The sequence below is a fragment of the Megascapheus bottae genome, chromosome 25, assembly GCF_031878675.1.
Source record: "Megascapheus bottae isolate mThoBot1 chromosome 25, mThoBot2.hap1, whole genome shotgun sequence".
In the NCBI taxonomy this organism is placed as follows: domain Eukaryota; kingdom Metazoa; phylum Chordata; class Mammalia; order Rodentia; family Geomyidae; genus Megascapheus; species Megascapheus bottae.
In genome coordinates this window covers 17,561,655-17,588,545 of record NC_143533.1, presented here as the reverse complement: position 1 = coordinate 17,588,545, position 26,891 = coordinate 17,561,655, and the positions used below count along the sequence as shown (strand labels likewise).

The following is a 26,891-nucleotide window of genomic DNA, read 5'->3' as shown; positions in this document are numbered from 1 at the left end:
CCTGTACCCAAGCCCCTCTTCCCCCATCACCTCCAGCCCCACCCTTCTCCCCTTCACCTCCCCATCCCCCAGTGTCACCTGCCACAGGCCTGGGGAGGACTCCAGGGGCAGGCATTAGGTGACAGCACCCGCCAGGGGGCGGGCCGGCGCCTGGAACCCTGGGGCAGCGCACGCTGGAACCGCGGCTCCACTTGCTCGGGAGCCCCAGGTGTCGACGGCCGCTGCTCTGCCCCGCGGTCTCCGGCTGGCCGCCCAGTTCCCGGCTGCCCTAGCCGAGTCGCCAGCCTCGCTTCCTTGCTTCCCCGCGCCCACCGCCGCGCTGCACGCCCAGAGCGCACCGTCGGCCCCCGGGGTCCCGGGCGGCTCCGGCATGCTGGCCGCCGTGGGCTCGGTGCTGGCGGCGCTGCTGCTGCTGCCGCTGCTGCTGACCGTGTGCTGCCCGTACCTGCTGCAGGACGTGCGCTACTTCCTGTGCACCGCCGGCCTGGCGCGCCGGGTGCGCAGCTACCGCGCGCGGAGACCCGTGCGCACGCTGCTGGCCGCTTTCCACGAGGCCGCGCGCCGCGCGCCGCACAAGCCCTTCGTGCTCTTCCGCGAGCAGACCCTCACCTACGCGCAGGCCGAGCGCCGCAGCAGCCAGCTGGCCCGCGCACTGCACGGCCTCGGCCTGCGCCAGGGCGACTGCGTGGCGCTCTTCATGGGCAACGAGCCCGCCTACGTGTGGATCTGGCTGGGGCTACTCAAACTCGGCTGCCCCATGGCCTGCCTCAACTACAACATCCGCTCCAAGTCCTTGCTGCACTGCTTCCAGTGCAGCGGAGCCAAGGTGCTGCTGGCCTCTCCAGGTGAGCTGGGGTGACCTGGAGGAGGAGGAGGGGGATGAAGGAGGATGGAGGGGCAAGGGAAGATGGAAGGGAGGATGAAAAGAGGTTGGAGGGGAGGACAGGGTGAGGGAGATTGGAGGGGAGGAGGGAGATGAGGGACAAGAGAGGATGGAGAGAAGGAACGAGAGGCAAGGACGGTTGGAAAGTAGAATGGGCAAACGGAGGATGGAGGGGAAGAAGGATGGAAAGGAGGAGAGGGAGGGGCAGGGAGGATTAAGGGGAAGAAGGGTAGGGGGATGGAGGGAAGGAACAGGAGAAGAGACAAGAGAGGATGGAGAGTAGAGGGGCAGAAGGGTGGAGGAAGGGTGAAGGGTAGAAATGTCAGGGGATAGAAGAGGGTAGAGAGTGATGGAGGGGAGGAGGGGGAAGGGGAAGACGGAGAGAAAGGAAGATGGAGAGGAGAAGGAAGAAGGGCAGGGGAGGATTGTGGGGTGATGGGGAGGAGGAGTGTATGCAGGAGAGGAAGGGTAGGATAATGGAAGGAGGATGGAGGGATGGGAGGATGAAGGGGAAGAAGAGCAGGGGAGAAGGGAGGGGACAGTAAAGGAGGGCAGGGGAGGACTCCTCTGCAAACAGCCATGGAGCACACAGGCCCAGGGTGGTGTTGAGGGGAAGGACTAGAGGGGTTCAGATGGTAACTGGAGGATGTGGAGTGCTGCACTCACTGCTAATTACAACCACCTGCTGTAAGGTAACAAGGTGACTGCGCCAAGCACTTTCTCAAGCACGCTAGTCCTCCTTCAATTACAAGAATAGGAAAGGGAATGGATTCAGACACCCACATCCCCAGATACTCAAGTCCCTTGTGTAACATGGCATCATACTACCAAATGCTCTCAAACAACCCTAGGTGATTTATACAATGAAAGCGGTAGCCTTAGTTTTTAGACTATGCTGGCTAAGGACAAAAGATGTGTAAAGGTTCCACACAAAATTTTCCCCCAATCTTTTTCCATCAAGTTTGGTTGAATCCCTAGACAATGAGAACAAAGATAGTACTGAGGGCCCCTGAACGCACAGCAGCACAGCATTGCTTTTAATCCTCACAAGGACCACTGTATGCACACAATGAATCCGTGCAACAGAAAGGGTTACTATTGCATTGTATATGTATGCTGGTCCTGGGGCTTCAACTCAGGGCCTAGGTGTTGTCCCTTAGCTTTTCCCCACTCTACCACCTGAGCCACAGCTTTACTTCTGGATTTTTTTTTTTGTCGGTCGTGGGGCTTGAACTCTTGGCCTGGGCACTGTCCTTGAGCTCTTCAGCTCAAGACTACCGCACTCCCCCTTGAGCTACAGCACCACTTCTAGTTTTCTAATGGTTCATTGGAAATAAGAGTCTCAGTGTCTTTAGTGCCCCAGCTGACTTTAAACTGTGATACTCAGATCTCAGCCTCCTGAGTAGCTAGGATTACAGGCATGAGACACAGAGCCCAACTTTACCTCTGATATTTGACGGTGCATTGGAGATACTTTCATGAACTTTCCTGCCTGGACTGACTTTGAACTGTGATCCTCAGAGCTCAGCTTCTTGAGCAGCTAGGATTGCAGACATGAGGAGGTCTGAAGGGCAAGGGGTTAGTTAACCAAGGCTGACCATCTCCCAGTGCACACTTTACAGCATCTGTATGAAAAGGCAGAGGGTCTTAAATGAGAATTCAAGATGATCCTAAAAGACAGTTCTGATGGGGAAAAGAAAACTCACATCCCTTTTTTTTTTTTGGCCAGTCCTGGGCTTGAGCTCAGGGACTGAGCTCTGTCCTTGGACTTTCTCAAGGCTAGAGCTCTACCACTTGAGCCTCAGCACCACTTCCAGCTTTTTTCTATGTATGTGGTGCCGAAGAATCGAACCCGGGGTCTTCGTGCATGCTAGGCAGGCACTCTACCACTAGGCCAAACTCCCGGCCCTCACATCCCTTTCTCTGTCCTCTATTTCCTGCTCGGTTACATCAAATCTCACAAAGGCAGCTTGCAGATCTTAGGTGTTCTTAGCCTCCCTAACTTCTCACTGCAGGGAGAAAGCCAACACTCAGTGATACCTCAGATTTGGGGGAGCCTGCTGTAGTGTCTTTGTAAGCCCCCACTGTATCTGTAAGAACAGTAACCCACACTTCATTTGTATGGTAAACTTTTTACCACACTTCAACCAGAACCAGGCTAATCAGGCATGAAAGAAACAGAGAACATGTTTCAAGGCTGACAATTTCTCTCCTCCCAACAGCTAGCCACTGAACTTGACCCTTTCTCCTCCAGAGGAATAGATGTAGATACTAGAGACTTGTGTCCTGTGTGCCTTTTAGCAGAAAAGATCAGGGGTTGTTTCTCCCAATCAATAAGAGGAGCCTTTGCAGATATGGGCTCAAAGATATGAAGTAAGTCCCACCCTCTCTGGAATAACTTTCTGTGCCAAGTTCCTATACTATATGCTTTTCTGAGCCTGCCAGGTAGTTTTAAGTTTTCCTCTTTACCACCATTACCAACAGACAACTGAGGAAACAAAATGTTAAAATTCCAACCTAGATCTGCCCAACTTGCACATACAGATGTGAAGTGGTAGAGCAGGAAGGATCAAGGATCATCCTGGGCTGTCCTTTCCTAGCTGGGGAAACTGAAGCACACTGGACAGTTTGCCTTGTGCCAGAGAGAGATGAACTATCATTCCCTGTGCACAGCCACAAGGCATACAGAACCATGTTACATGGCACAAAATTATGAATAACAAATAATTCAAAGGGATGTTTTTTAAGGCAACCAAATTATTTGAAGCACGGGTCCTTTGTACGATAATTCCCAGCGGTATCTAGTTGCTTAGGAAAAGGCACAACTTGACAAGGTTTAGAAAACTCTGAGAAGCTTGGTATTTTTCTTTTAGCCTTCTTAAGAGGGAAATTATTAACACAGTGATCTTTGTACCACTTCAGGAAGCAGTTAAATACTATCTCCACCTTAGTAATCTTGAGCTTCCTTTGAGGAATTCTGAAGGGCTTAGAATTTCACTGACATGGGCCGGGAGTTTGGCCTAGTGGTTAAAGTGCTTGCCTAGCATGCATGAAGACCCAGGTTCGATTCCTCGGTACCACATACATAGAAAAAAAAAAGCCGGAAGTGGTTCTGAGGTTCAAGTGGTAGAGCTCTAGCCTTGAGAAAGTCCAAGGACAGTGCTCAGGCCCTGAGCTCAAGAGCCCAGGACTGGCAAAAAAAAAAAAAGAATTTCACTGACATGAAGCCCAGGATTAAATGGCTGAACTTGGGGTTGGTTCTGTAATAAAGTACAAAAAAAAAAAATACAGCTACACACAAGTTTAGAAGGCCTTATCTGAAATGCTTAGGTCCAAAGTGTTTTATGCTGCATTTCCCCTCAACTTTTGGGATATTTGCACATATGTATTGCAGTATCTTAGAAATGCAACCCATGTCCAAACACAGAACTCATGTATACCTCATAGATACCTTGAACACACATAAACTACAGGTAATTGTATATATTTTTATACATTTTGTGTAAGCCAAGCACTGGCGGCTCATGCCTATAATCCTTACTCAGGAAGTTGAGATCTAAGGATCCCAGTTCAAAGCAAGCCCAGCAAGAAAGTCTATAAGACTCTTACCTTCAGTTAACCACAAAAAGGCTGGGAATGGAACTGTGGCTCAAGTGGTAGAGTGCCAGCCATGAATGAAAAAGCTAAGGGATAATATGGTGCTGTCGCTCAGGCGGCAGACTGCTAGTCTTGAGCACAGAGACGCTCAGGGATAGCACCCAGACCCTGAGTTCAAAGCGCCAAGACCAGCAAAGAAAAAGGAAAGAAACAAACATAATCGTTTTGGGGCTGAGAATATGGCTTAATGGTAAGCGTACTTGCCTGGGTCCAATTCCTCAGTACCACATACACAGAAAAGGCCAGAAGTGGTGCTGTGGCTCAAGTGATAGACTGCTAGCCTTGAACACAGAGCGGCTCAGGGACAGTGTCAAGGCCCTGCATTCAACCCCCAGGACTGGCCAAAAAAGAAAAAAAAAAAACCCACAAAAAACAAGGGACAGTGCTCAGGTTCTGAGTTCAAGCCCCAATACTGACACCAATAATACACCTTTGTGAATGAAGTTAAGCTCCACAGTATAGATTTTTCTAAGTGTGGTATCCTGTTAACACTCCTAAGTATGTATTTTGGAAACGATTTCTCTTTTCCAGATTAGAAATTTCCAACCAGAACTTCTTTCCTAACCAGATAGTGTTCAGCTCTGCCTGACAATACCAGGTTTACAGTGGGTATAATGGAAGTCCTACAATCAAACTTAAACTAGACTTTCCATTCAATCTGGAGCACTGATAACAGAAAATTCATCTGTGAGAAAAGCTACAGGCTTTCATTTCAACACCATTCTAATTTGCCCAGATCACCTTTGTACACAATAAATACACTGTAACCTACAAGAGAACACAACAGTCCAAAGTGGTAATGTTTAATGGTTAGAGATGCCATGGTGAAATGGGCAAACTAAACTTTAAGAGAGGTCATGCATTTGAAGAAGAAAAAAACAACAGCACTATGCTTTTTCCAAGTCGTCGACTTACCTTTGTACAAGATGAACTCTGACCCAGAACAGTTCCTACAAGCAGACAACTCCAGAGTCCAAAGTCACAGCTAGCAGAGGTGCCATGTGGAGGTGATGAGCGGGCTAAGTGGGGGCATTCTTTGCAGTTAGAAGGGAGCTGAGAGATTGAGAGATATTTAATCCTTTAATTTTTTTTTCTGGCTGGTCCTGGGGCTTGAACTCAGGGCCTGGGTTCTGTCCCTGAGCTCCTTTGTGCTCAAGACTAATATTCTACCACTTGAGCCATAATACCACTTCCGGCCTTTTCTGTATATGTGACACTGAGGAATCAAACTCAGGGCTTCATGCATACTAGGCAAGCACTTTACCACTAAGTCACATTCACAGCCCTATCTATTTTTGTGTCTGTTCTGAGGCTTGAACTCAGAGCCTGTGTACTATACTTTGGCTGTCGGGGTCCTTCGTTCCCAGTCCCTCTCGACTAGTCGGAGGGATGGGGAAAAACACACCCCCAACAGTCCAAGCTGCAAGAGGAGAGACCCACTGTCCTCCCGCACTCAGCCTTTGTTCCGGCCTTTCTTCCCCAGAGCATGAACAGAGACACCACGCAGCTTCATCCAGGCAGGAAAATCTCTCTCTCCAAAAAACCACCCCCTGAGGAAGTCCCTCCAGCTAATATACCCTCACTCTAGGGCCCAGCAGAGAGTGATAAACAATAACACATTTGTAACCAATCGTAATCAAGTCTTTCACCCTGCCTCTTGCACCTTGCCTTGTCTCAGCAGAAAGTTATTAGACATGGCGTTACTCGGCCCTCAACACTTGGCTTTTTTTTTTTTTTTGTCAGTTGTGGGGCTTGAACTCTGGGCCTGCGCACTGTTCCTGAGTTCTTCAGCTCAAGGCTGTTTTCTGGTGGTTATCATGAACTTAAAAAAAAAAAAGTCTCACAGACGTTTGTACCTCGGTTAGCTTTGATCTCAGCCTCCTAAGTAGCTAGAATTAAAATTACAGGCCTGGTGCATGTTCCCCCTCCCCTTTCTTCCCCCCCTCACTCCCCTCTCATTTCCCTTCCTTTTCCTTTTCTTTCTCCTGCCCTTCTTCCCTACCCCTTTTCCTTTCCCTCCTCCCTCTCCCACTCTAACAGAAGTTGCACTGTGGCTCAAGTGGTAAAACACTAGCCTTGAGCTCTTGAAGGGCTCAGCGACAGCGCCCAGGCCCAGAGGGAGGAAGGGAGGGAGGGAGGGAAATCAGTGAGAAAGGTATGGTTTTGATGATGAAGTGCAATTTATCCAAAATAGACCTACAGAATTTGGAAGTGTTTTCCCTATAAAGAAATCTGGGTTGAGGGCTGCTGTTATGTTTGTTTTTTTGTTGTTGTTGTTTTGGGGGTTTTTGTCAATAGTGGGGTTTTAACTCTGGGCCTGGGCGCTGTTCCTTAGCTCTTCAGCTCAAGGCTACCACTCTACTACGTCGAGCCACAGCACCACTTCCAGTTTTCTGGTGATTAATTCGAGATAACAGCCTCTGGAACTTTCATGCCCAGGCTGGCCTTGAACCCTGATCATCAGATCTCAGCCTCCTGAGTAGCTAGGTTTAAAGTCATTAGCCACCGGAGCCCAGCTAGTTTATTTATTTTTTTTTATTTTTATTTTTTTTGCCAGTTATGGGCTTGAGCTCAGGGCCTGAGCACTGTCCTTGGACTTTCTCAAGGTCAGAGCTCTACCACTTGAGCCTCAGCACCACTTCAGGCTTTTTTTTTTTTCTATGTATGTGGTACCGAGGAATCGAACCCGGGTCTTTATGCATGCTAGGCAAGCACTTTAACCACTAGGCCAAACTCCCGGCCCCTAGTTTTTTTTTTTTATAGTAACCCTTTAGAGCTGTTTGATGTATTCTTTTCCAATTGGATGGGTCCTTGGGCTGAAACATTTCTTTATAAAAGCCTCAGTTCCTGGCTTTCACTGACAGCCCTTGTCTTGGTGGAGAGCTCACCCAGCTGGGAAATGAAGCAGGCAGCACCTCCAGAGTAACTCCCTGGGGTATTGTGTCACCTTCCTAAAACAAGTAAACTCATCTCAAGGTAAGTGAATCTAGGGGCCAGGAGTCTGGCCTAGTGGTAGAGTGCTTGCCTAGCATGCATGGAGACCTGGGTTCAAGTCCTTGGTACCACATACATAGAAAAAGCTGGAAATGGTGCTGGGGCTCAAGTAGTAGAGCTCAAGCCTTGAGAAAGCCCAAGGACTGAAAAAAAAAAGAAAAGGTAAGTAAATCTAAAACCAATTTTAGCTTACAGATTAAAGACATGACAATCATTCTAGGAATGTGAAATAAGGGTTGCATATTTAAACTTAACCTTTATTTTTTTTTGCATTACCCAAATAATTTGTGACTTACTATACATACATATGCAACTTTGAAAAAAAGAAACATATAAAGCAATAATGTGTATGATCCAGAAATATCTATTTCACTATGTTCAAGTTTACTGGATACTTCAAATGCTCTTTATGGATTACTACATAAAGGCTCATTGTTTGAAAAACATGACTCGAAATTAATCAGTCTTTTTTGTTTTTTACTTAGATCAGAATACAGGCTTACGATGGGCTGGAGGTTCAGTAGTTACAGGCCCTGTAGGTGTGAGAGACAAGAGTTCAAACTCCATCACCGAAAAAAAGAAAATAGGAGTTGGGAAAGTGATTTAGTGGTAGGGTGCTTGCCCAGCATGCACCAAGCCCCGGTTTTGAAACCTCAATACCACATAAACAGGAAAATCCCAAATCAATGCTGGCTCAAGTGGCACTGTGTTAGCCTTAAGCAAAAAGCAGCTCAGGGAAAGAGCCCAGGCTCAGAGTTCAAGCCATAGGACCAGCAAAAGAAAACTCTTAATGAACAGCACCCAAGTCCTGAGTTAAAGCTCTAGTATTGAAGTACATATAACTACTGTACTCGTACACAGACATATGGAATTGAAACCTCTTTGCACAATACTGCAAGGTAAGAGGAGATGGAGGAGGAAGAGAGCCTAAATCTCAGCATCACTTGTCCTGGGGTTTGATTTCAAGACCTTGCACCTGCTAAGCAGACTTTTACCATTGGGTCACACCTCCAGCCCCCATTTCAGCAAAACATATGGACTTGACAGAAATATAATGGAATGATTGAGTTTGTCTGGATTTTTAATTCATTTAAGAACTACAAGAAGCTGTTGAAGAGGTGTTGCCGAGCCTGAAAAAAGATGGTGTGTCTGTCTACTATGTGAGTCGAACATCCCCCACAGAAGGTGTCGGCACTTTACTGGACAAAGTTGATGAAGTGTCATCTGAACCCATCCCAGAATCCTGGCGCTCAGAAGTCACTTTTGCTACTCCTGCTGTCTACATTTATACTTCTGGAACCACAGGTCATCATTTTAAATAATTCTTATAAAAGAATCCTTCGGGCCGGGAGTTTGGCCTAGTGATAGAGTGCTTGCCTAGCATGCATGAAGACCCGGGTTCGATTTCTCGGTACCATATATATAGAAAAAAGCTGGAAGTGGTGCTGAGGCTCAAATGGTAGAGCGCTAGCCTTGAGAAAGCCCAAGGACAGTGCCTAGGCCCTGAGTTTAAGCCCTGGGACCAGCAAAAAAAAAAAAAAAAAAAAAAAGAATCCTCTATTACTGCCTATCCCCATAGGGTTAAATGTTGGCTTAGGTTTTTATACTATTCTCTTTCTTTAGCAAAACTTATCAAGTAACTAATACATCAAGGGATTTAGCTCTTTGCTCATGGGAACTGATCTTATTACATTGCCATGTGTCCCTATTGTGTTTCTCCCCTTCTGTATACCTGCCCTTCCCATTGGTATAAAACAGATAAAGATGTTAACTAAAGCCAGGTGCTGCTAGTTCACACCAGTAATCCTAGCTACTCGGGGGACTGATATCTGAGGATTGTGGTTCAAAGCCAGCCTGGACGGGAAATTCCATGAGACTCTTATTTCCACTTAACCACCAAAAAGCCAAAAGTGTAGCTGTGGCTTAAGTGATAGAGTGCTAACCCTGAGAGGAGAAAGAAAAACAAACAACAACAACAAAAAAAAAAAACAAGCCTAATGTGCAGGCCTTAAGTTTATAAGTTTAGGCCTCAGGATGAACGTAAAGGGAAGTGGGGGGGGGGGGAAGAGGAGGGAGAAAAAAAGATAAAGAGATTAGCATGCCTGAGTTCAAGCTTCAGAACCAGAACAACTACTAGAAAAATCATGTGACATTTTCAAAGTATATTGTAAAGTGGTCAGCACAGCAAAAACTCAGTCTTCAGATTACTATGATAACACCTGTTAAACTCAGGTGTCCACAAAATATGGCTCCAAAGATCAAATGCAGGCCCCTACATGCTTGTTTAAATAAAGTTTCATTGGAACACTGACAGCCACACTTAACTCCTTTGTGAGTATACCTAGCTCCCTTGCCCATAATGGCAAGGTTGCATCATTGCAACCATGTCTCTATGCCCACAAAGCCTAAAACATTTCCTTGTTTAATCTCTGATTGTTTGTAAGAATTGACTCCTGGTGTGATTGCTCATGGCCTTCCCTGTCCATTTTGCCAAGTATAGGAAAATAAAGCTGCATAGCCAGATCTCTCTGTCTCTGTGTCTTTCTGTGTCTCTTTTCTCTCTCTCTCTCTCTCTCTTCCTTCTCTCCTCCTCAGTATCAGACTATGACTGACCAATCGTGGCTCACCTGTTCCTTCTATCTTTGCCAAGGACTCCCAAAGGCTGCCATGATCAATCACCAGCGCCTGTGGTATGGAACTGGCGTGTCCTTAGCCACTGAAGTCAGGGAGGATGATGTCATCTACACCGCCCTGCCCTTGTACCACAGCGCGGCACTGATGATAGGCCTGCACGGGTGTATCACCAAAGGTAAGCTCACTCTCTTGCCACAGCATAATGCAGACACCTGCCTGGAAGGGTCCCATCTTTCCCCATATTCCCAACACAGAATCTTCCAAAATACATCCTGCTCAACCACTGGCCCCAAGTGGGGGGATCACAATTTGAATCATTCTAATCTCCTACAATCCTGCAATAACGACCTTTATCAGAATGGATTTTTCTAAAGGTCTTCTCAGCTGATGAAAAACTCATAGAACAAAACCATGACACATTTTTTTTTACAATGAATGTAAAACATTCAATACTCAGTGTAATTCACTTTGAAAGTTAATTCCTTAGTACAAACCTAGAACTCTCCTAGCAGAGGATTACAATAGCTCAAGCCCCAGATACATCAGGCCATATAGGATGAGGCCAATTTAATGGACCTCCAGGAAAACAAGAGCTTAATTATGAGTGACTGTTGTTCTTAATTTACTATGTTTTTTTCTCTTCTTTTGTGTTGCCCTTTGGTTTATCTCATAATGTTACAGTATCTGACTTTGCTACCTGGTATATTATATCTATATATGTTTCTTTGAAATAGGGGAAAATGTGTGCAAAGTAATGCACCTTCTATCTGGCAAATATTACTGTAACCCTTCTATACATTAAAATAAAAAATAAAAAAATAAAAAGTGGACTACCTTCCAAAAATCACAGATCAAAGCCAGATACTCTTGGCTCACATGTGTCATCTTAACTACTTACAAGGTTGATATTTCAAAATGGGAGGTTCAAAATCACCCCAAACAGACAAATCCACAATACCTTTTATTTCCAATTAATCAGCAAAAAGTTGAAAGTAGAGATATGGCTCAAGTGATAGAGAGCCAGCCTTGAGGGGAAAAAAAAAAGCCAAGCAAGACTATGAAGCCTGAACTCAAGCTTCTTGTACCAGCACACATATTGCACACAGAAAAAAAAAAATGACAAATCTCATTTACAGTATCCCTTTATAAATCCTGTCTGCCTTTCCTATAGGTGCTACTCTTGCTTTGCGGAGCAAATTTTCTGCCAGCCAGTTTTGGGATGACTGTAGAAAATACAACGTCACTGTCATTCAGTACATTGGTGAACTGCTCCGGTATTTATGCAATACACCGCCGGTAACTGCACTTTCTTGGTGTTTTATTATCTTTTAAAATAGATAAGATAGGAATTCAAGTTACTGTGGGTCTTTCTGATTTGTATGTAGCAGTGTGCAATTTAAACTATTAGATATTCATTGTATATAAAATGCTCAAGACTAAATATGCCACGCAAAGGACCACATTAGCTGGCAGTTACTATTACTTTGTTGTCGTTATTGTTCCTTGCCTTGTTACCTGTTTTTACTTCTTACCCTCTCTACTTGTGAAAACCCACTGTTAAAAACCATCTAAAGGGGGACCGGGAGTTTTGCCTAGTGGTTAAAGTGCTTGCCTAGCATGCACAAAGTCCCGGGTTTGATTCCTTGGTACCACATATATAGCAAAAGCCGGAAGTGGCGCTGAGGCTCAAGTGGTAGAGTTCTAGCCTTGAGAAAGTCCAAGGACAGTGCTCAAGCCCAGGACTGGCAAAAAAAAAAAAAAATCTAAAGGGCCAGGAGCATGGCCTAGTGGTAGGATGCTTGCCTAACATGCATGAAGCCCTGGGTTCCATTCCTCAGTACAACAAACATAGAAAAAGCCAAAAGTGGTAGAGTGCTAGCCTTGAGAAAGCCCAAGGACAGTGCCCAGACCCTGAGTTCAAGCCCCAAGACTGGAAAAAATAAAAATCTGAAATGGGCACTGGTGGCTCGGCCTGTAATCCTAGCTGCTCAAGAGGCTGAGATCTGCAGATCACAGTTCAAAGCCAACCCAGTCCAGAAAATCTGAGGGCCTCTATCTCCAATGAACCACCAAAAAGCCAGAAGTGGAGCTCTGGCTTAAATAGAAGAGTGTTAGCCTTGGAAGAAAAAAGCTCAGGGACAGCACCCAGGCCCAATGTATGCTCACTTGCACATATACGTGCATGTACACACACACAATATGTCTGTATGTCTTCCAGAAGTCACAGAAGTATTCCATTCAGACATGAGAGTGAAAAGACAGAGGGGAAACACAAAAAGAAAGACCTCTAGGCCTAACCAACTAGTCCAATCTGAAGCCAGAAGACAAAAGGCATAACAGACAATAAATGACTCCCATCGTGTAAGAGTTCCCTAGAGGAAATACTGTGGTTAGTAATTACTAGACAGTGAGGAGAAAGTACAAACAGAAAAGGATGCAAGCAGACTGGAACAGACAATTCCAGGGAAATAAAACTTTATTCATAGTATGTGACTTGGTTCCTGGAGCAATTATTTGGCTATCTTGGTGGCCTTAGGGCACCTTAATGTAAACTTCCCCAATCTTCCATTTCCTCAAGTGTAATTCAGGACAAACACTTTGTAACTTAGCACCTTCTTGTTATATTCTTTACATACCTAAGATAACACAGGTCAGATTATTATATTATTAGCTCATGGTAACCCTTGACCTAAAAGTCAGCTCCTTGGAGAAATTAGCTTTGGGTAAAGATCACTTCTCTTAGGGGAAATGAGAGCTTCAAGGTCCGCCACTGGTGAGCATAAAGCACAGGTGAGAACCAGGTACCACATAAGGTTCCACAACCTCCCATTAGTGCCTACAAATATTTACAGCTTGGAGCCTTAATCCCTTCTACTAGTATAAAATACCTCAGTTGTGTGGTGGAAATTGAGCCTGTGGTATTATGATTATAAACAGCTACCCTCCACTCACAGGTGTCAGCTGTAAAGCTGGCCAGTCTCCCAAATCCCCAAAGCACCTGTACCCACCAGCCCTGCCTGTCTCTGTGTGTGTGTGTGTGTCTCAACTACCCATTCTTTTTCAAATTTTTATCTTTAACTGTACAAAGAGGTTTCAATTCCAGACATTAGTTTATGAGGACAGTGTTCTCCCTGTCTCTCCCTACCCACCCTCAATCTTCCCAGTTCCAGTTTCACATATGTGCATTGAATATTGTTAAGTGCCTTCTCCCACCCTTCCTCTCTCCATTTGCTTATCCTCCCTCCCCTTGACCTCAGTCCTTCCCACTCTGCACGCCTCAGATTTTCTGCTTCTGTGTATATATGCATCTATATTCAGCCCAGACAGGAAAGTCTGTGAGACTCTTATCTCTGATGAGCTACCAAAAAGCTGGAAGTGAGCTATGGCTTAAATGAGTGCTAGTGTTGTGCACAAAAGGTCAGAGACAGTGCCCAGGCCCTCAATTCAAGCCCTAGGACTGGCAGAAAGAAGGAGAGAAAGAGAGAGGGAGTCCACCCCAAACACCCATTTTCCCACATTCCCAGTATCTGCCTGCCTGCCTATCTGGCTAGCACTCCTGAAAGAGCTTCACCACCTAAGTTTCAACCAACCATAAGTATGGGATTCCAAAGAGACCACAAAGAAAAAAGAAAAACATGTGTGCTTAGCTCATGACACAGAGCTCAGCCTTGTCCAGCCAATATTCGATTGTTTTTTCCACCCGTAATGTCATTCAAGCTCCTCCACACAGTCCACATTGCATCACATCTCAAATGTTTCACTTTCTCACTTCAATCAGACACACGAAATGCTTCCTCTTACCTTGTTTGGGGGGCACCTTTGGCTGTTGGGGGTAGGTCGACTTTTTGTCCACAAATGCTAGAGCAAGGTAATGGTCTGCAGGATCAGGCAACAATTTATAAACCCAACTGTTGATGATTGGAGACTGATTGGAAGCCCCTCCTCTCCACTGAAATGCATCACAGGTACTCGGGATTTTTTTTTTCTAGTCCTGGGGCTTGAACTCAGGGCCTGGGCACTATCCTGGGGCTTTCTCAAGGCTAGAGCTCTACCATTTGAGCCATAGAACTACTTCTGATTTTATCTGTGTATGTGGTACGGAGGAATCAAACTCAGGGCTTCATGCATGTAGGCAAGCACTCTACCACCAAGCTACACTCCTGGCTCAGTACTCAGGAATTTTTGCTTTGTTTCTGAATTTCTTTATATTTTGAATTCACTTGTCCAAGAATCAAACGTAATAATAACATGAATAAGGAGGTTTCCTGTACAGGAAAAAAATGCTCTAATTCCAACAAATTGCTACTCGATGCAATAAATTCACATTTGATGTGAGAGGAGTCTAAACTCCCTAGCACTTTTACTCTGGTTCTATTCTATCCAAATAAAGGTCACGGAAGCCAAGTGCCATTGGTTCATGCCTGTAATTCTAACCAGTTGGGAATCTGGGATGTGAGGATCATGGTTCTAAGCCAGCCTGGGCAGGAAAGTTCATGAGATTCTTAGCTCCAACTTAACCTAGTGGAGCTGTGGCTCACAGTGGGTAGAGCACAAAAGCTCAGGGACAGGACCGATGCCCTGAATTCAAGCCCCACCAATGACCTAAATGAATAAATAAATGCTCACAGAGTTAACAGAGTTTGCAAGTTAAAAATCTACTTAAGAATGTACCTGTCTTTTGTATCAGGTTATGTTCTCCTGAGGACCATCAGATCCCTTATAAATGACATTAACACTATCTCTGACCAGGCACTGGTGCCTCACATCTGTAATCCTAGCTTCTCTGGAGACTATGATCTAAGGGTTGAGGTTCAAAGCCAGCCTAGGCAGGAAAAGTCTATGAGACTCCTAGCTCCACTTAACCAGCAAACCCTAGGAATGGAGCTGTAGATCCACCAAGTAGTGGAGCGCCAGCTTTGAGGAAAAAAGCTAAGGGACAGTGCCCAGTTCAAGTCCCAGTACTGGTACAAAACAAAAGCTATCTTTGGTTTGAACATATCTTCAGACACTTCATAAATGAGTATAACTAGATAAAATCCAGCCCTTTCCTAAGTTCATTTCTCACAGTCACAAACTCTCTTTCTGGTCCCTCACCCTGAAAACAAGCTTTTTCTTTGTGAACTTTATTTATAACAAAGCAGCTTCCTCCCAGGCCACCTGAGCAACTGGGAGCCAGCTTCCTGCTCTCTCCCTTCCCATTCCATTGGGACAGGCTTCATTGTCTGTTCTGCACCTAATGGTCTGTGACCTCCAGATGTACCTATTAAATCAGAATGTGTCCCTCCAGACCTAATAGTGTTGCCCTTTAATAGCTTGGTGGAAAATTCTCTCTCCCTCCCTTTCCCCCACCTCCAACCTACAGTGTGTATACATCCTCTTTTTCTTCCTTTCTTCCTTTTTGGTTGGTCACAGAGCTTGAACTCAGGTCCTGGGCACTGTCTGCGCTCTTTTGCTGAAGGCTAGCCCTCTCCCATCTTGAACCACAGCACCATTTCCAGTTTTCTGGAGGTTAACTGGAGATGAGTCTCACAGGTCCTTTCCTGCCTGGGCTGGCTTTAAACCACAATCCTCAGATCTCAGCCTCCTCAGCAGCTAGGATTATAGGCCTGAGCCACCAGCACCAGGCTCTTTTCTTTCTCTTGCTTGCTGCCATTGTAAAATATGTTCATCTCTGGCAGATAAACCCCTTCTGGAAATTCACTGATGCTCACCAGCGCCATTAAGAAACCCAGTAACCTGTTATTCTTTTTCTTTCTGGTGGGTCGTGGGGCTTGAACTTTGGGCCTGGGTGCTGTCCCTGAACTCTACGGCTCAAGGCTACTGCTGTACCCCTTGAGCCACTGTGCCACTTCTGGTTTTCTAGTGGTTAATTGGAGATAAAGAGTCTCATGGATTTTCATGTCAGGGTTGGCTTTGAACCTCAATCCTCAGAGCTCAGCCCCCTGCATAGTTAGGATTATGGGCATGAGCAACCACCTTATATTATTCTAACTTGAAGCTGGATGTGGATCAAATCCACATACTGGCCTCACCTGTTTCTGTTGGATTGTCTCATCTTGCCCCTTAAAAAAAAAAATGGGAAAAGTCCCTGGGCACCAGTGGCTCCTGGCATGTAATTCTAGCTACTCAGGAGGCTGAGATCTGAGGATCCAGGTTGGAAGCCAGCGTAGGCAGATAGAGCTGAGATTCATTATTTTTCTTCCGGTGTTGGGCTTAGACTCTGGACCTGGGCGCTTTCCCTGAGCTCTTCACCTCAAGGCTACTGCCCTACCCCAGGGCCTGGGCATTGTCCCTGAGCTCTTCAGGTCAGGACCACCTAAGTACCCCTGGAGCCACAGTGCCACTTCCGGTTTTCTAGTGGTTAACTGGAGGTAAGAGTCTAGATCAGAGATTCTTATCTCCAACAAATTCAGCCAATGCCAGAAGTGCAGGCACTACTCTGGTAATAGAGACATTCTACCCTGGTACAGAGCCAGCCTTGATGCTAAAAGTGAGAGTGTGAAGAGGTCTTGAATGCAAACCTCAATACCAGAAACTGCCACCCCCCCCCCCAAAAAAAAAGGAAAATCTGAATCTTTCTTTTTTTTTCTGGGTTAGTCATGGGGCTTGGGCTTTGGGCCTGGGCGTTGTCCCTGAGCTCTTCAGCTCAAGGCCACCACCCTACCACTTGAGTCTTAGCACCACTTCCAGTTTTCTGGTGGTTAATTGGAGATGAGAGTCTATGGTCTTTAATGCTGGGGCTGGCTTTAAACTTCAATCCTCAGATCTCAGCCTCCTGGGTAGCTAGGATTAAAGGCATGAGCCACTGCACCAGGCTTAATCTGAATCTTTCTTGATCAAAATCAAAGAAGTTAGCAGAAAAGGCATAAACGACAGTGGATTTGCAACCACGAAGATATGTGATAAAATAAAGGTCATTATTTTTCTCCATGAAATATGGGAAGAAGAAAGACAGTCATTACTCAATAAGTGTAGGTTGTCCCCAGATGTTTCAATTGGCTCTCCTTCTTTCTCCACGCACTTTCCCCAGAAACCCAATGATCGGGACCACAAAGTGAGAGTAGCCGTGGGAAATGGCCTGCGAGGAGACATATGGAGAGAATTTCTGAAGAGATTTGGGGACATACACATTTATGAATTCTATGCTTCCACTGAAGGCAATATTGGCTTTCTGAATTACCCCAGAAAAATTGGGGCCGTTGGAAGAGCGAACTACCTTCAAAGAGTTAAGTACACTTAAAACAATAACAAGAGCAACAAGAATAATAATCCATTAAATGGTTTTCAGGATATGGTGATTGATTACAAGCTGTATCATGAGGATGTTGTAATCAGAATTTCATGCAAAAAAAAACTGATGACAAATTAGTGGCTTCTTACAAAAAATTTTTATGTAAAGCAGAAAATGTTTCATATCTTTTTTGTAGGGGTTAAGGGGCAGGGGGTTCCCAGTACTGGGGTTTGAACTTAAAGCCTGAGTGCTGCTCAAGGCTGTCACCCGTGCCACAGCTCCAATTCTGGTTTCTTGCTTGGAAATATGAGTCTTATGGACATTCCAGGCTGATTTTGAACCAGGATCTTCAGATCTCAGCCTCCTGAATAGCTAGGATTATAGGCATGATCCACTAGTGCCTGACTAAAATGTTTTGTAGAGTGATTCAGGTGATAAGTACGTGAGTCTATACAAATGTAAAATTTCACCTAGCTGTATGCTGCAGATAGGCATACTTTATGTATTCTATAAAACTGTAAAAAAATCATTCATACTCAAAACGATCTGTCTTTGACTTTGCTAGAAAGTTGTAACTTACGAGCTGATTAAATACGATGTGGAGAAGGATGAACCTGTCCGTGATGCAGATGGATATTGTATCAAGGTTCCTAGAGGTACAGTGGGCTTTTTTGTTTAGTTTTTTTGGTTTTTTGGATTTGTTTTGTTTTGTTTTTACAATACTGGGGTTTGAACCTATGAACTGGGGCTTGAACCCTGGTGTGTTTGCTAGGCAGTTGCTCTACCACTTGAGCCAGCCCTTTAGGGGCCTTTTCGTGTATATGACAATACTAAGCCTTGAACTCAGATCATCACATTTTTGCTTAACTTTTTCACTGAACAGTTGGCACTCTATGACATGAGCCACAGCTCCACTTCTGGCTTTTTAATGGTTAATCAGAGATAAGCATATCACAGAGTTTTCTGCCTAGACTGGCTTTGGAACTAAGTCCTCAGATCTCTGGTCCTGAATAACTGGGATTACTGTCATGAAAACAATAACTTTTCTCTCTCTCTCTCTCTCTCTTCTATTTTAGGCGAAGTTGGACTCCTGATTTGTAAAATCACCCAACTTACACCATTTAGTGGTTATGCAGGTGGAAAGACTCAGACAGAGAAGAAAAAACTGAGAGATGTCTTTAAAAAGGGAGACCTCTATTACAACAGTGGCGATCTGTTAATGATTGATCATGAAAATTTCGTGTACTTCCATGACAGAGTTGGAGATACATTCCGGTTGGTTTTTGTCTATGGGGTTTCATTTCCTCCGCTTCCTTTAGGGTGTTAGTTGATCCTCCTGAATACCCGGAGTACAAAGGAAAATGCACTGGTTCCACTCTGTGACACAGACACACAGACAGACAGACAGACAGACAGACAGACAGACACAGACACACACACACACACACACACACTCATACACAGTTCACTCGTCTGATCAACACTAGGTGAGATTTGGTCCATCCATTGTCCTGCGCTATGATTGGTCATTCTAGGAACTTCCAGTTTCCAATTGTGGAGCTGCCTTTGCATCCAATCATATACAAATTAAATGTGGACTTAATCTGATGTCTAGCCCCTTTCTTAGCCACAGGTGCATTCCAACATTAAGCCATAAAATTCTACCTATGGTATTCTGTGTGGCAGGACTAAACTTCACATTTCATTATCTAAGTCTGTGCCTTTACTTTTTTATGCATCAAGCAGAACCCCAGGACTAAGTTGAGAACCTTAGGGAATCAAGATGGAAAAAACCAACCACTTGCAAAGGGCTCTCTGCTATTGCAACACGGGACAGAAAGCACTAACGATCTCTGTTAACCTCCTAGGTGGAAAGGGGAAAACGTGGCCACCACAGAAGTTGCTGACATAATAGGATTGGTTGATTTTGTCCAGGAAGTGAATGTTTATGGTGTACAAGTACCAGGTAAATAGATGATAGTAAAACCCTAGTCCACTACCAATTGCTCACACTTGTAATCCTAGTTACTCAGGAGATTCACACCTGGAGGACTGCAGGTTCCAATCCAGCCCAGACAGGAAAATCCTCCATTTTTAAAATAACCAGAAAAAAAAAAAAAAAGAGGGGCCTGGAGTTTGGCCTAGTGGTAGAGTGCTTGTCTAGCATGCACAGTTTCAGTTCCTCAGGAACACAGAAAAGCCAGAAGTGGCACTGTGGCTCAGGTGGCCAAATGCTACCCTTGAGTAAAAAATGTCCAAGCACAGTGCTCAGGCCCTGAGTTCAAGCTCCAGGAGTGACAAAAAAAAATGTCATAAATAGTTAAATAAGATGGACAATACAATTCCTCAATCCCACCAGCCATACTGCAAGTGTCCAGTAGCTCTCATATTGGAAAGTGAAGACATAGAACATTTTCATCCCCCCACCATCCCCCTTCCCCAGCCTATAAATACTGACAATGAGAAGTCCTACAGAATAGCTAGACTGTTCTGGTGTGACACCTAGAAAACATTCATTCAAGGTCAAAACCTAGAAATCCACTCCTTGTGTAAAGCTGGACATGAGAGGGCCTTGCTCACAGCCAGCCATAGTGGAATAATCCCTTTCTTTAGATGGGCCCGATTCATTCCCAGGCTGAATGGGGGCAGCCTTTGTGAAGGGGATGCTAGATGGCAGGTGGCCAGATCTTTCCCCTCCTCTTCTGTTCTCTCTAATCATCTCCTGTCCTCTCCTCTCTCTTACACCTCAGTAACTATGGGTTCAAACATAGACTTCTTCTTTTCAAAAACAAAAATCACTACTATGGCTTGAACTCAGGGCCTTGTTCTCGATGGGGTTGCTTTCTCAGCTGGTCACCTGAACCATGCATCCAACTGGGTTTGTTTTTTTTTTTTTGGCCAGTCCTGGGGATGAACTCAGGGCCTGAGCACTGTCTTTGGGCTTTCCTCAAGGCTAGAGCTCTGCCACTTGAGCCACACACCACTTCCGGCTTTACTATGTATGTAGTACTGAGTGAGGAATCAAACCCAGTGCTTCATACATGCTAAGCAAGAACTCTACCACTAGGCTATGCTCCAGCCCTGACATTTTAATTTTAGTAGTGACATATGACTGATGGCTGCTGCCATACTGAATAGCACTGTTGTGGAAAACCCTTGACCAGAACTGATTTTTAGACCCAGCCTACAACTACTATAGACTGGAACCTTGTTCTTAGGCCTGAACTAATCCCAAATCAATGTCTAGAAGTCAGTGCTGAGATGGAACTCATCATTTGCCTCTTGGCCCAACAATGGCACTACTAGTCCAAGAAGCAAGATAGTTTATATATAGACTGACACTGACACACACTCTCTCTCCCTCCCTCTCCCTCCTCTCTCTCTCTCTCTCTCTCTCTCTCTCTCTCTCTCTCTCTCTCTCTCTCTCTCTCTCTCGACTCTCTCTCTCTTTCTCTTTCTCTCTCTTCTCTCTCTCTGTGTGTATCTTGATTATCAATATAATAAATATTGATTAGCAGTAGTTAATATATTTCTGTTGCATTGGCCCCAAGAGGAAATTTATGGAAGGTGGGCACCAGTGGCTCACACCTGTGATCCTAGCTACTCAGGAGGCTGATAGCTGAGGATCCCAGTTCAAAGGCAGCCCAGGCAGCAAAGTCCATGACTCTTATATCCAGTGAACCACCAGAAAACCGGAAAGTGAAGCTGTGGCTCAAAGTGGTGGAGCACTATCCTTGATCAAAATAATAGCTCAGGGACAGAGCCCAGGCTCTGAGTTCAAGCCCCATAACTGACAGAAAGAAAAAAGAAAGACAAACAAACTTATTGGAGACTTAAGGAGTCCCTTATTCCTGAGGGACTACCCAGTAAAAAGAGTGAGTCTGATATTCTGCCTTCCTCCTTCTGGTGAGGGAAAGCAAATGAAGGGTTATCTCTTTGTTAAAATAAAACAGAGAGGGAGGGAAAAGATCCCTTTTGTTTTTGCCTTCTTGGGAGCCATAGATAAACACAATCACCACGAGAGAAATTTTGAAAGCTGAGACCCAAGTGACCAAGAAAAGGTTCCTTTCCCGTCTCAGATTACAGCTAAGTAGTTCAGGGAAATGGATCTGGCCTCCCAGCGGGTCTTACTAGATCAGGTAGAAAGTATATGCACAGTTAATTACCAATGTCCTTGTAAGTAAACAATGGTAATTGTTCTAAACACCTCTGGACTCACAGCCCAACTGTAAAGGATCCATTGTCCCTGTGGCATCTACGAGTCCTTGGGAATATGGCATGGATGGGAGGGCACTGAACAGCTTCACCAGCCTGGCCCTCAGCTTCTCTGAAAGGTGGAGAGCTAAAGCTATTAAGAACCTTGACTACATAAATAATTCTCTAAGGCAGTATTTGTCCAGGAAGTATGAAAGACCTGCCACTGTAAACTAAAGAACAAACTGAAGCTGGGGGCACTGGCAGCTCATATCATAATCCTAGCTACTCGGGAGGCTGACATCTGAGGACTGGAATTCAAAGCCAGCCCAGACAGGAATGTCCTGGAGAATCTTATCTTCAATTAATCACAGAAAAAGGCACAAGTGGGGCTGTAGCTCAAGTGGTCGAGCACCAGCCTTTGGCAAAAAGGAGCTCAGGGACAGCACCCAGAGCCTGAGTACAAGCCCCAGGACTACAATTCATATCCCACCCAAATATCTCTGGATAGAGTAAGATGAATCTCAGATTATGAGCATGATTGTAGAACCAGCCTCCACAGATCCAACTCATGACTGTCTACTATTTGCTGCATGACCTTAAACAAGTCTGTTTGTTTTTGCCAGTCCTAGAGCTTGAACTCTGGCCTGGACACTATTCCTGAGGTTTTTTGTTTTTGTTTTTTTTGCTCCAGTCTAGCACTCTACCACTTGAGCCACAGTGCCACTTCTGGCTTTGTATGGTTAATTGGAGATAGGGGTCCCATAGATCTTCCTGCTTGGGCTAGCTTCAAACCATACTCTTCAGATCTCAGCCTAGTGAGTAGCTAGGATGACTTGTGAACCACCAATATCTGGTCTACAAAGTCTGAATCCACAGTTCTTCAAACAGCACGGCCTTATGAATGCAACAACCACAAGTGGTGTTTTCTCACTTCTAGGTCACGAGGGGCGCATTGGCATGGCTTCAATCAAGATGAAAGAGAACCACGAGTTCAATGGAAAGAAACTCTTCCAGCATGTGGTTGATTATCTGCCCAATTATGCCCGGCCTCGCTTCCTGAGAATACAGGTAGAATACCTTGCCAATTGCAATTCATTTTTAGAGGCACCTATCTCTTAGGGAGAGTTCCATGGTGACCCTATCTTACCAAATTAGCACTGCTTTTTCAGGGGAACTCCGAAAGACCCATTGTACTGCAATGAGGAAATACCGCAAGCAGAAATCCAATCCTAATTCCTTTCTCTGTAAAATCACAAGCCAATTTATTCACCAACAGCCTTAACAAATACCTTCCAACGTCTGCTTGATTGGAGGGGGGAGGAGTGACAGGCACCTCAAGTAGAAACGTTTGAACGCTCCTTTCTTCCCCCCCCCCCCCAGTCCTGGGGACTAAACTCAGGGTCTGAGCACTGTCCTTGGGCTTTCCTCAAGGCTACTTACTGCTCTACACCACATTTGCCACAACACCACTTCGAGCTTTTCTCTGTATGTGGTACCAAGGAATCGAACCCGGGTCTTCCTGCATGCTAGGCAAGCACTCTACCACTAGGCCAAACTCCCAGGCGGGGAGCCTTCCTTTCTAATCTTAAAGAAGACAGAAGTCTACCAGAGTCCTTCACCATGTGGTAGGGTGCATTTTAATGAGGCGTCTTTAGCAAGGTGGAGCTAGGAAACCCGGCTATATCTGACTACAGGATTTTTCTATTGGCTAAACCAGAGCTCTTTTCATCCGTCGTTTGGCGCTCTCGCGTTTGGACTTTGAGCCCTGTGATTGTGTAACTGGAAGCCCAGGGAAAACAAGTTTTACATCCTAGCCACGGTTGAATATATATAATAAGAAGGCCTATCAGGTTATTCCTATGGAAGAACACAAGGCAAACGGTCTGGTCAAGAGACCAGGAAAATTCATGCTAATACGTTAAGAAACAAGACTACCCACTTGCTTTCTAGGAGCCCAGGACCAAGCAATGGGAGCCAAACCCTCTTACCTGTTGGGGTGGTTTCAGGGGTGAGGATCTCAGTTCAAAGCCAGCCAGGACAGGGAAGTCTGGGAGACTTATTGCCAGAAGTGGGGCTGTGTCTCCAGCTGACCAGCCTTGGCCTTGCCCATAAAAGCTGAGCGCTCCAGGCCCTGAGTTCAAGCCCCAGGACTGGTACTAAAAAAGAAAAATGAACACACAACACACACACACACACACACCAAAAAAAAAAAAAAGCAAAACAGCTGACTCTCAAAGGAAATGCCTACAGGGGGAGAAAGTTTACTCTGTCTGGGAAAAGCTAGCCAGCTAAATGGCTCCAGAGCAAACAGGTGAGGGGGGGGGGTCTTAAGAAAATGGCGGACGGTGACTCAGCAGATTTTTTCTGGAAGCGGATCTGCGCATGTGCAAGGCTGCCCATTCCCATAGTTGCACGTTGGCGTCCGAGATGCAGCGCAGGCGCAAGGCGCAGGCGCAGGCGCGCGCGAAGCCTTGTAGGCCAAATGGGGCCTCCGGTCTGGAGACGTGCCAGTGCGCAGGCGCCTGGATATGGTGCGAATCGGCTGGGTTCTTCTACTCGAAGGCCCCAAGGGACCCCTGAATGACTTCCTAAGAAGAGTGGCCCTCGGGGCCCGGAAGTGTGGCCTCGTGGTAAGGTAGAGTGCTTGGTCGCATGCAGTGAAGCCCTGGGTTCGAGGCCTTGGTGTTGCATACACAGGAAAAAGCCCGAAGTGGTGCTGTGGCTCGAGTGGTCGAGCGCTAGCCTTGGGCAAAAGCAGCTCAAAAGACAGTGCCCAGGCCTTGAGTTCAAGCCCCGTGACCACCACCAACCACCACACGCAATGCCAGTGTCGATGGTTGCATCTCTTTGCAGGATGCCATGGAGATCACCGGAACGTTTAAACACCGCAAAGTGACCCTGGTGGAACAAGGCTTTAACCCTGAAGTTGTCAAAGACCCCTTGTACTTCCTGGATGACAGAGCCAATGCCTATGTGCCTATGACAGAGGACATCTATAACGCCATCAGCGCTAAAACTCTGAAACTCTGACCCTTCCTGGGAGAGCTGAGAAATTGCCAGAACAAGCTGAATGGATCTGGTAGAGCCACTTAATCCAATCTTAATTTGATTGAAGATTATATGGTGCGGTTTTTATTTTTTGTCCCCCCCCCCCCACCACCACACACACACTTAGAAAATTGCACGTAAAAAGGGGAAAGATTTTTGTTTTTTTTTTTTTTGTTTTACACTGGAACTTTGGGGGATTTGGAGATCTTTTTTTTTTTCCCCAATGTGCACCTTACCTTCTATTTGTATATGCAAACTGAGCTTGTTGGGAGGAAGGGTCCTTATTTTTCTTTTAATGTGTTAAAAAAAAATAGATGAACACCAACTCAGGAAAGAGTATCATCCCTTCTTGTTCTTTGTTGACTTTATTCTAAATGCAAACTCTGGCAGTGACACGAAAGTCTGAGGGCCTCACTGGTAACTTGCCCATACTCCTATTCATACTGGTAAGAGCATTCTAAGGAAAACTGACAGAGGCAAGGGCTGAGTACAGTGGGATCAGTTGTAATCCCAGCCCCTTGAGAAGTGGCTGGTAGGAGTGGAGGTAAGAGTACCAAAATCTAAGGTTCTGCATTGGTTGAAATGTTTTAGACCCTATCCAGAAAACTAAATCAAAAAGAGACAGTGGGCAGCCAGGCTGGTAGCTCATGTCTGTAATCCTAGCTACTCAGGATCTGAGGATCATGATTCAGAGCCCGCCTGGGCAGGAGAGTCCATGAGACTCTTACTTCCAATTAACCACCATCAAAACCCTAGAAGTAGAGCTGTGTGGTGAAGAGCTAGCCTTGAGCACACACACAAAAAAAAATACTCAGGGACAGCACCCAGGTCCTGAGTTCAAGCCCCAAGACCAGCACACACTCACAAAAAGGAATGGGGGTATAGTTTAAGTGGTACAGCTCCTGACAAGCAAGAACAAATCCTTGATTTCAAATCCCTGTGCCCCCCCATCCCTACAAAAAAAAAAAAAAGAAGAAAGTGATAGAGAAGGAAAAGATGGAAAATTCCTTGCCTGCCAGTTCCCAGAAGCAGGTCCCTTGAGCTTTCTTAGGCCTTGAGCCACCATCATTGAATCTACATTCAGAAAAGCAAAACCCAAGTTCACCTCCAGCCTCTCTCAAAAGCAGCAAGGTTCCTTCTCTACAGTACATCCTTGGGTGACCAGAAGCTGCCAGTGAAGCCCAGTTCCCCCTAATTTAGTCCATAAAAGACACTCATCTGTATACTTAGAGCTCCTTAATGATATACGATGAGGAAGGTTTTATGTATATATGTACTGGTACTGGGGCTTGAACTCAGGGCCTAGGTGCTGACCCTTTTTTTTTTTTTTTGGTCAGTCATGGGCCTTAAACTCAGCCTAGGTGCAATCCCTGAACTCTTCAGCTCAAGGCTACCGCCCTACCCCTTTGAGACACAGCAGCACTTCTGATTTTCTAGTGGTTAAGAGTCTCGCAGTCTTTAGTGCCCAGGCTGGCTTTGAACCCCAATCCTCAGATCCCAGCCTCCTGAGTAGTTAGGATTACAGGCATGAGCCATTGTGCCTGGCCCTTAGATTTTTTGCTCAAAGCTGTTGCTCTGCCAGCTTGAACCACAACTCCACTTCCAGCTCTCTAGTCATTAATTAGCGATTAGAAGCTCACAGACTTTCCTGCCCAGACTGGCTTCAAACCTCCATCCTTAGATCTCAGCCTCCTGAGCAGCTAGGATTATAGGCATGAGCCACCAGCCCCCAGCTTTTTCCAGTAAATTAGGATAGAATTACTTCCAAGACAAATTTGCAAAATTCTCTCTGACCTTGCTTGAAGGATCATCTGGTGACAATTTGAATGCAGGTGGTGGAAAGTAACCCAGACTATGAAGTTGAAAGTTTGGAGTTGTGCAATTGTGTTGCACAAAAATGCAAATGCAAGCCAAAGAAGTGATGTTACTCTGTCATGAGGGATCATCTTTTCATGTGAGCCAGCACACACCGGTGAATGTTCCCATCACCACAGCCTACTGGCTCCTGACTTCCTCTGACAAGTTTAAGTCATCCAGTTAAAAACTTAGAACCAGGGGCCAAGTGAGCATGGCCTAGTGGTAGTGTGCTCGCCAAGCATGCACAAAGCCATGGGTACGATTCCCTGTAACCACAGACAAAAAAAGCCAGAAGTGACACTGTGGTACAAGTGGCAGAGTGCTAGCTTTGAGCAAAAAGTGTCCAAGGACAGTGTCCAGGCCCTGAATTCAAGCCCCAGGAGTAGCAAA

At 45.5% G+C, this 26,891-nt stretch overlaps 1 protein-coding gene across 1 annotated transcript; it reads left to right on the top strand.

The window, feature by feature from the left end:
• The first annotated feature begins 208 nt into the window (after positions 1-208).
• Positions 209-24,981, top strand: Slc27a2 (solute carrier family 27 member 2). The gene is made up of 10 exons (XM_090358435.1): positions 209-845; positions 8,630-8,839; positions 10,185-10,343; positions 11,340-11,464; positions 17,199-17,393; positions 17,965-18,055; positions 18,476-18,674; positions 19,268-19,365; positions 22,534-22,664; positions 24,450-24,981. The coding sequence occupies exons 1-10, from the start codon at positions 371-373 to the stop codon at positions 24,624-24,626; spliced, it is 1,860 nt and encodes a 619-aa protein (XP_090214561.1). The 5' UTR covers positions 209-370; the 3' UTR covers positions 24,627-24,981.
• The last annotated feature ends 1,910 nt before the right edge of the window (positions 24,982-26,891 follow it).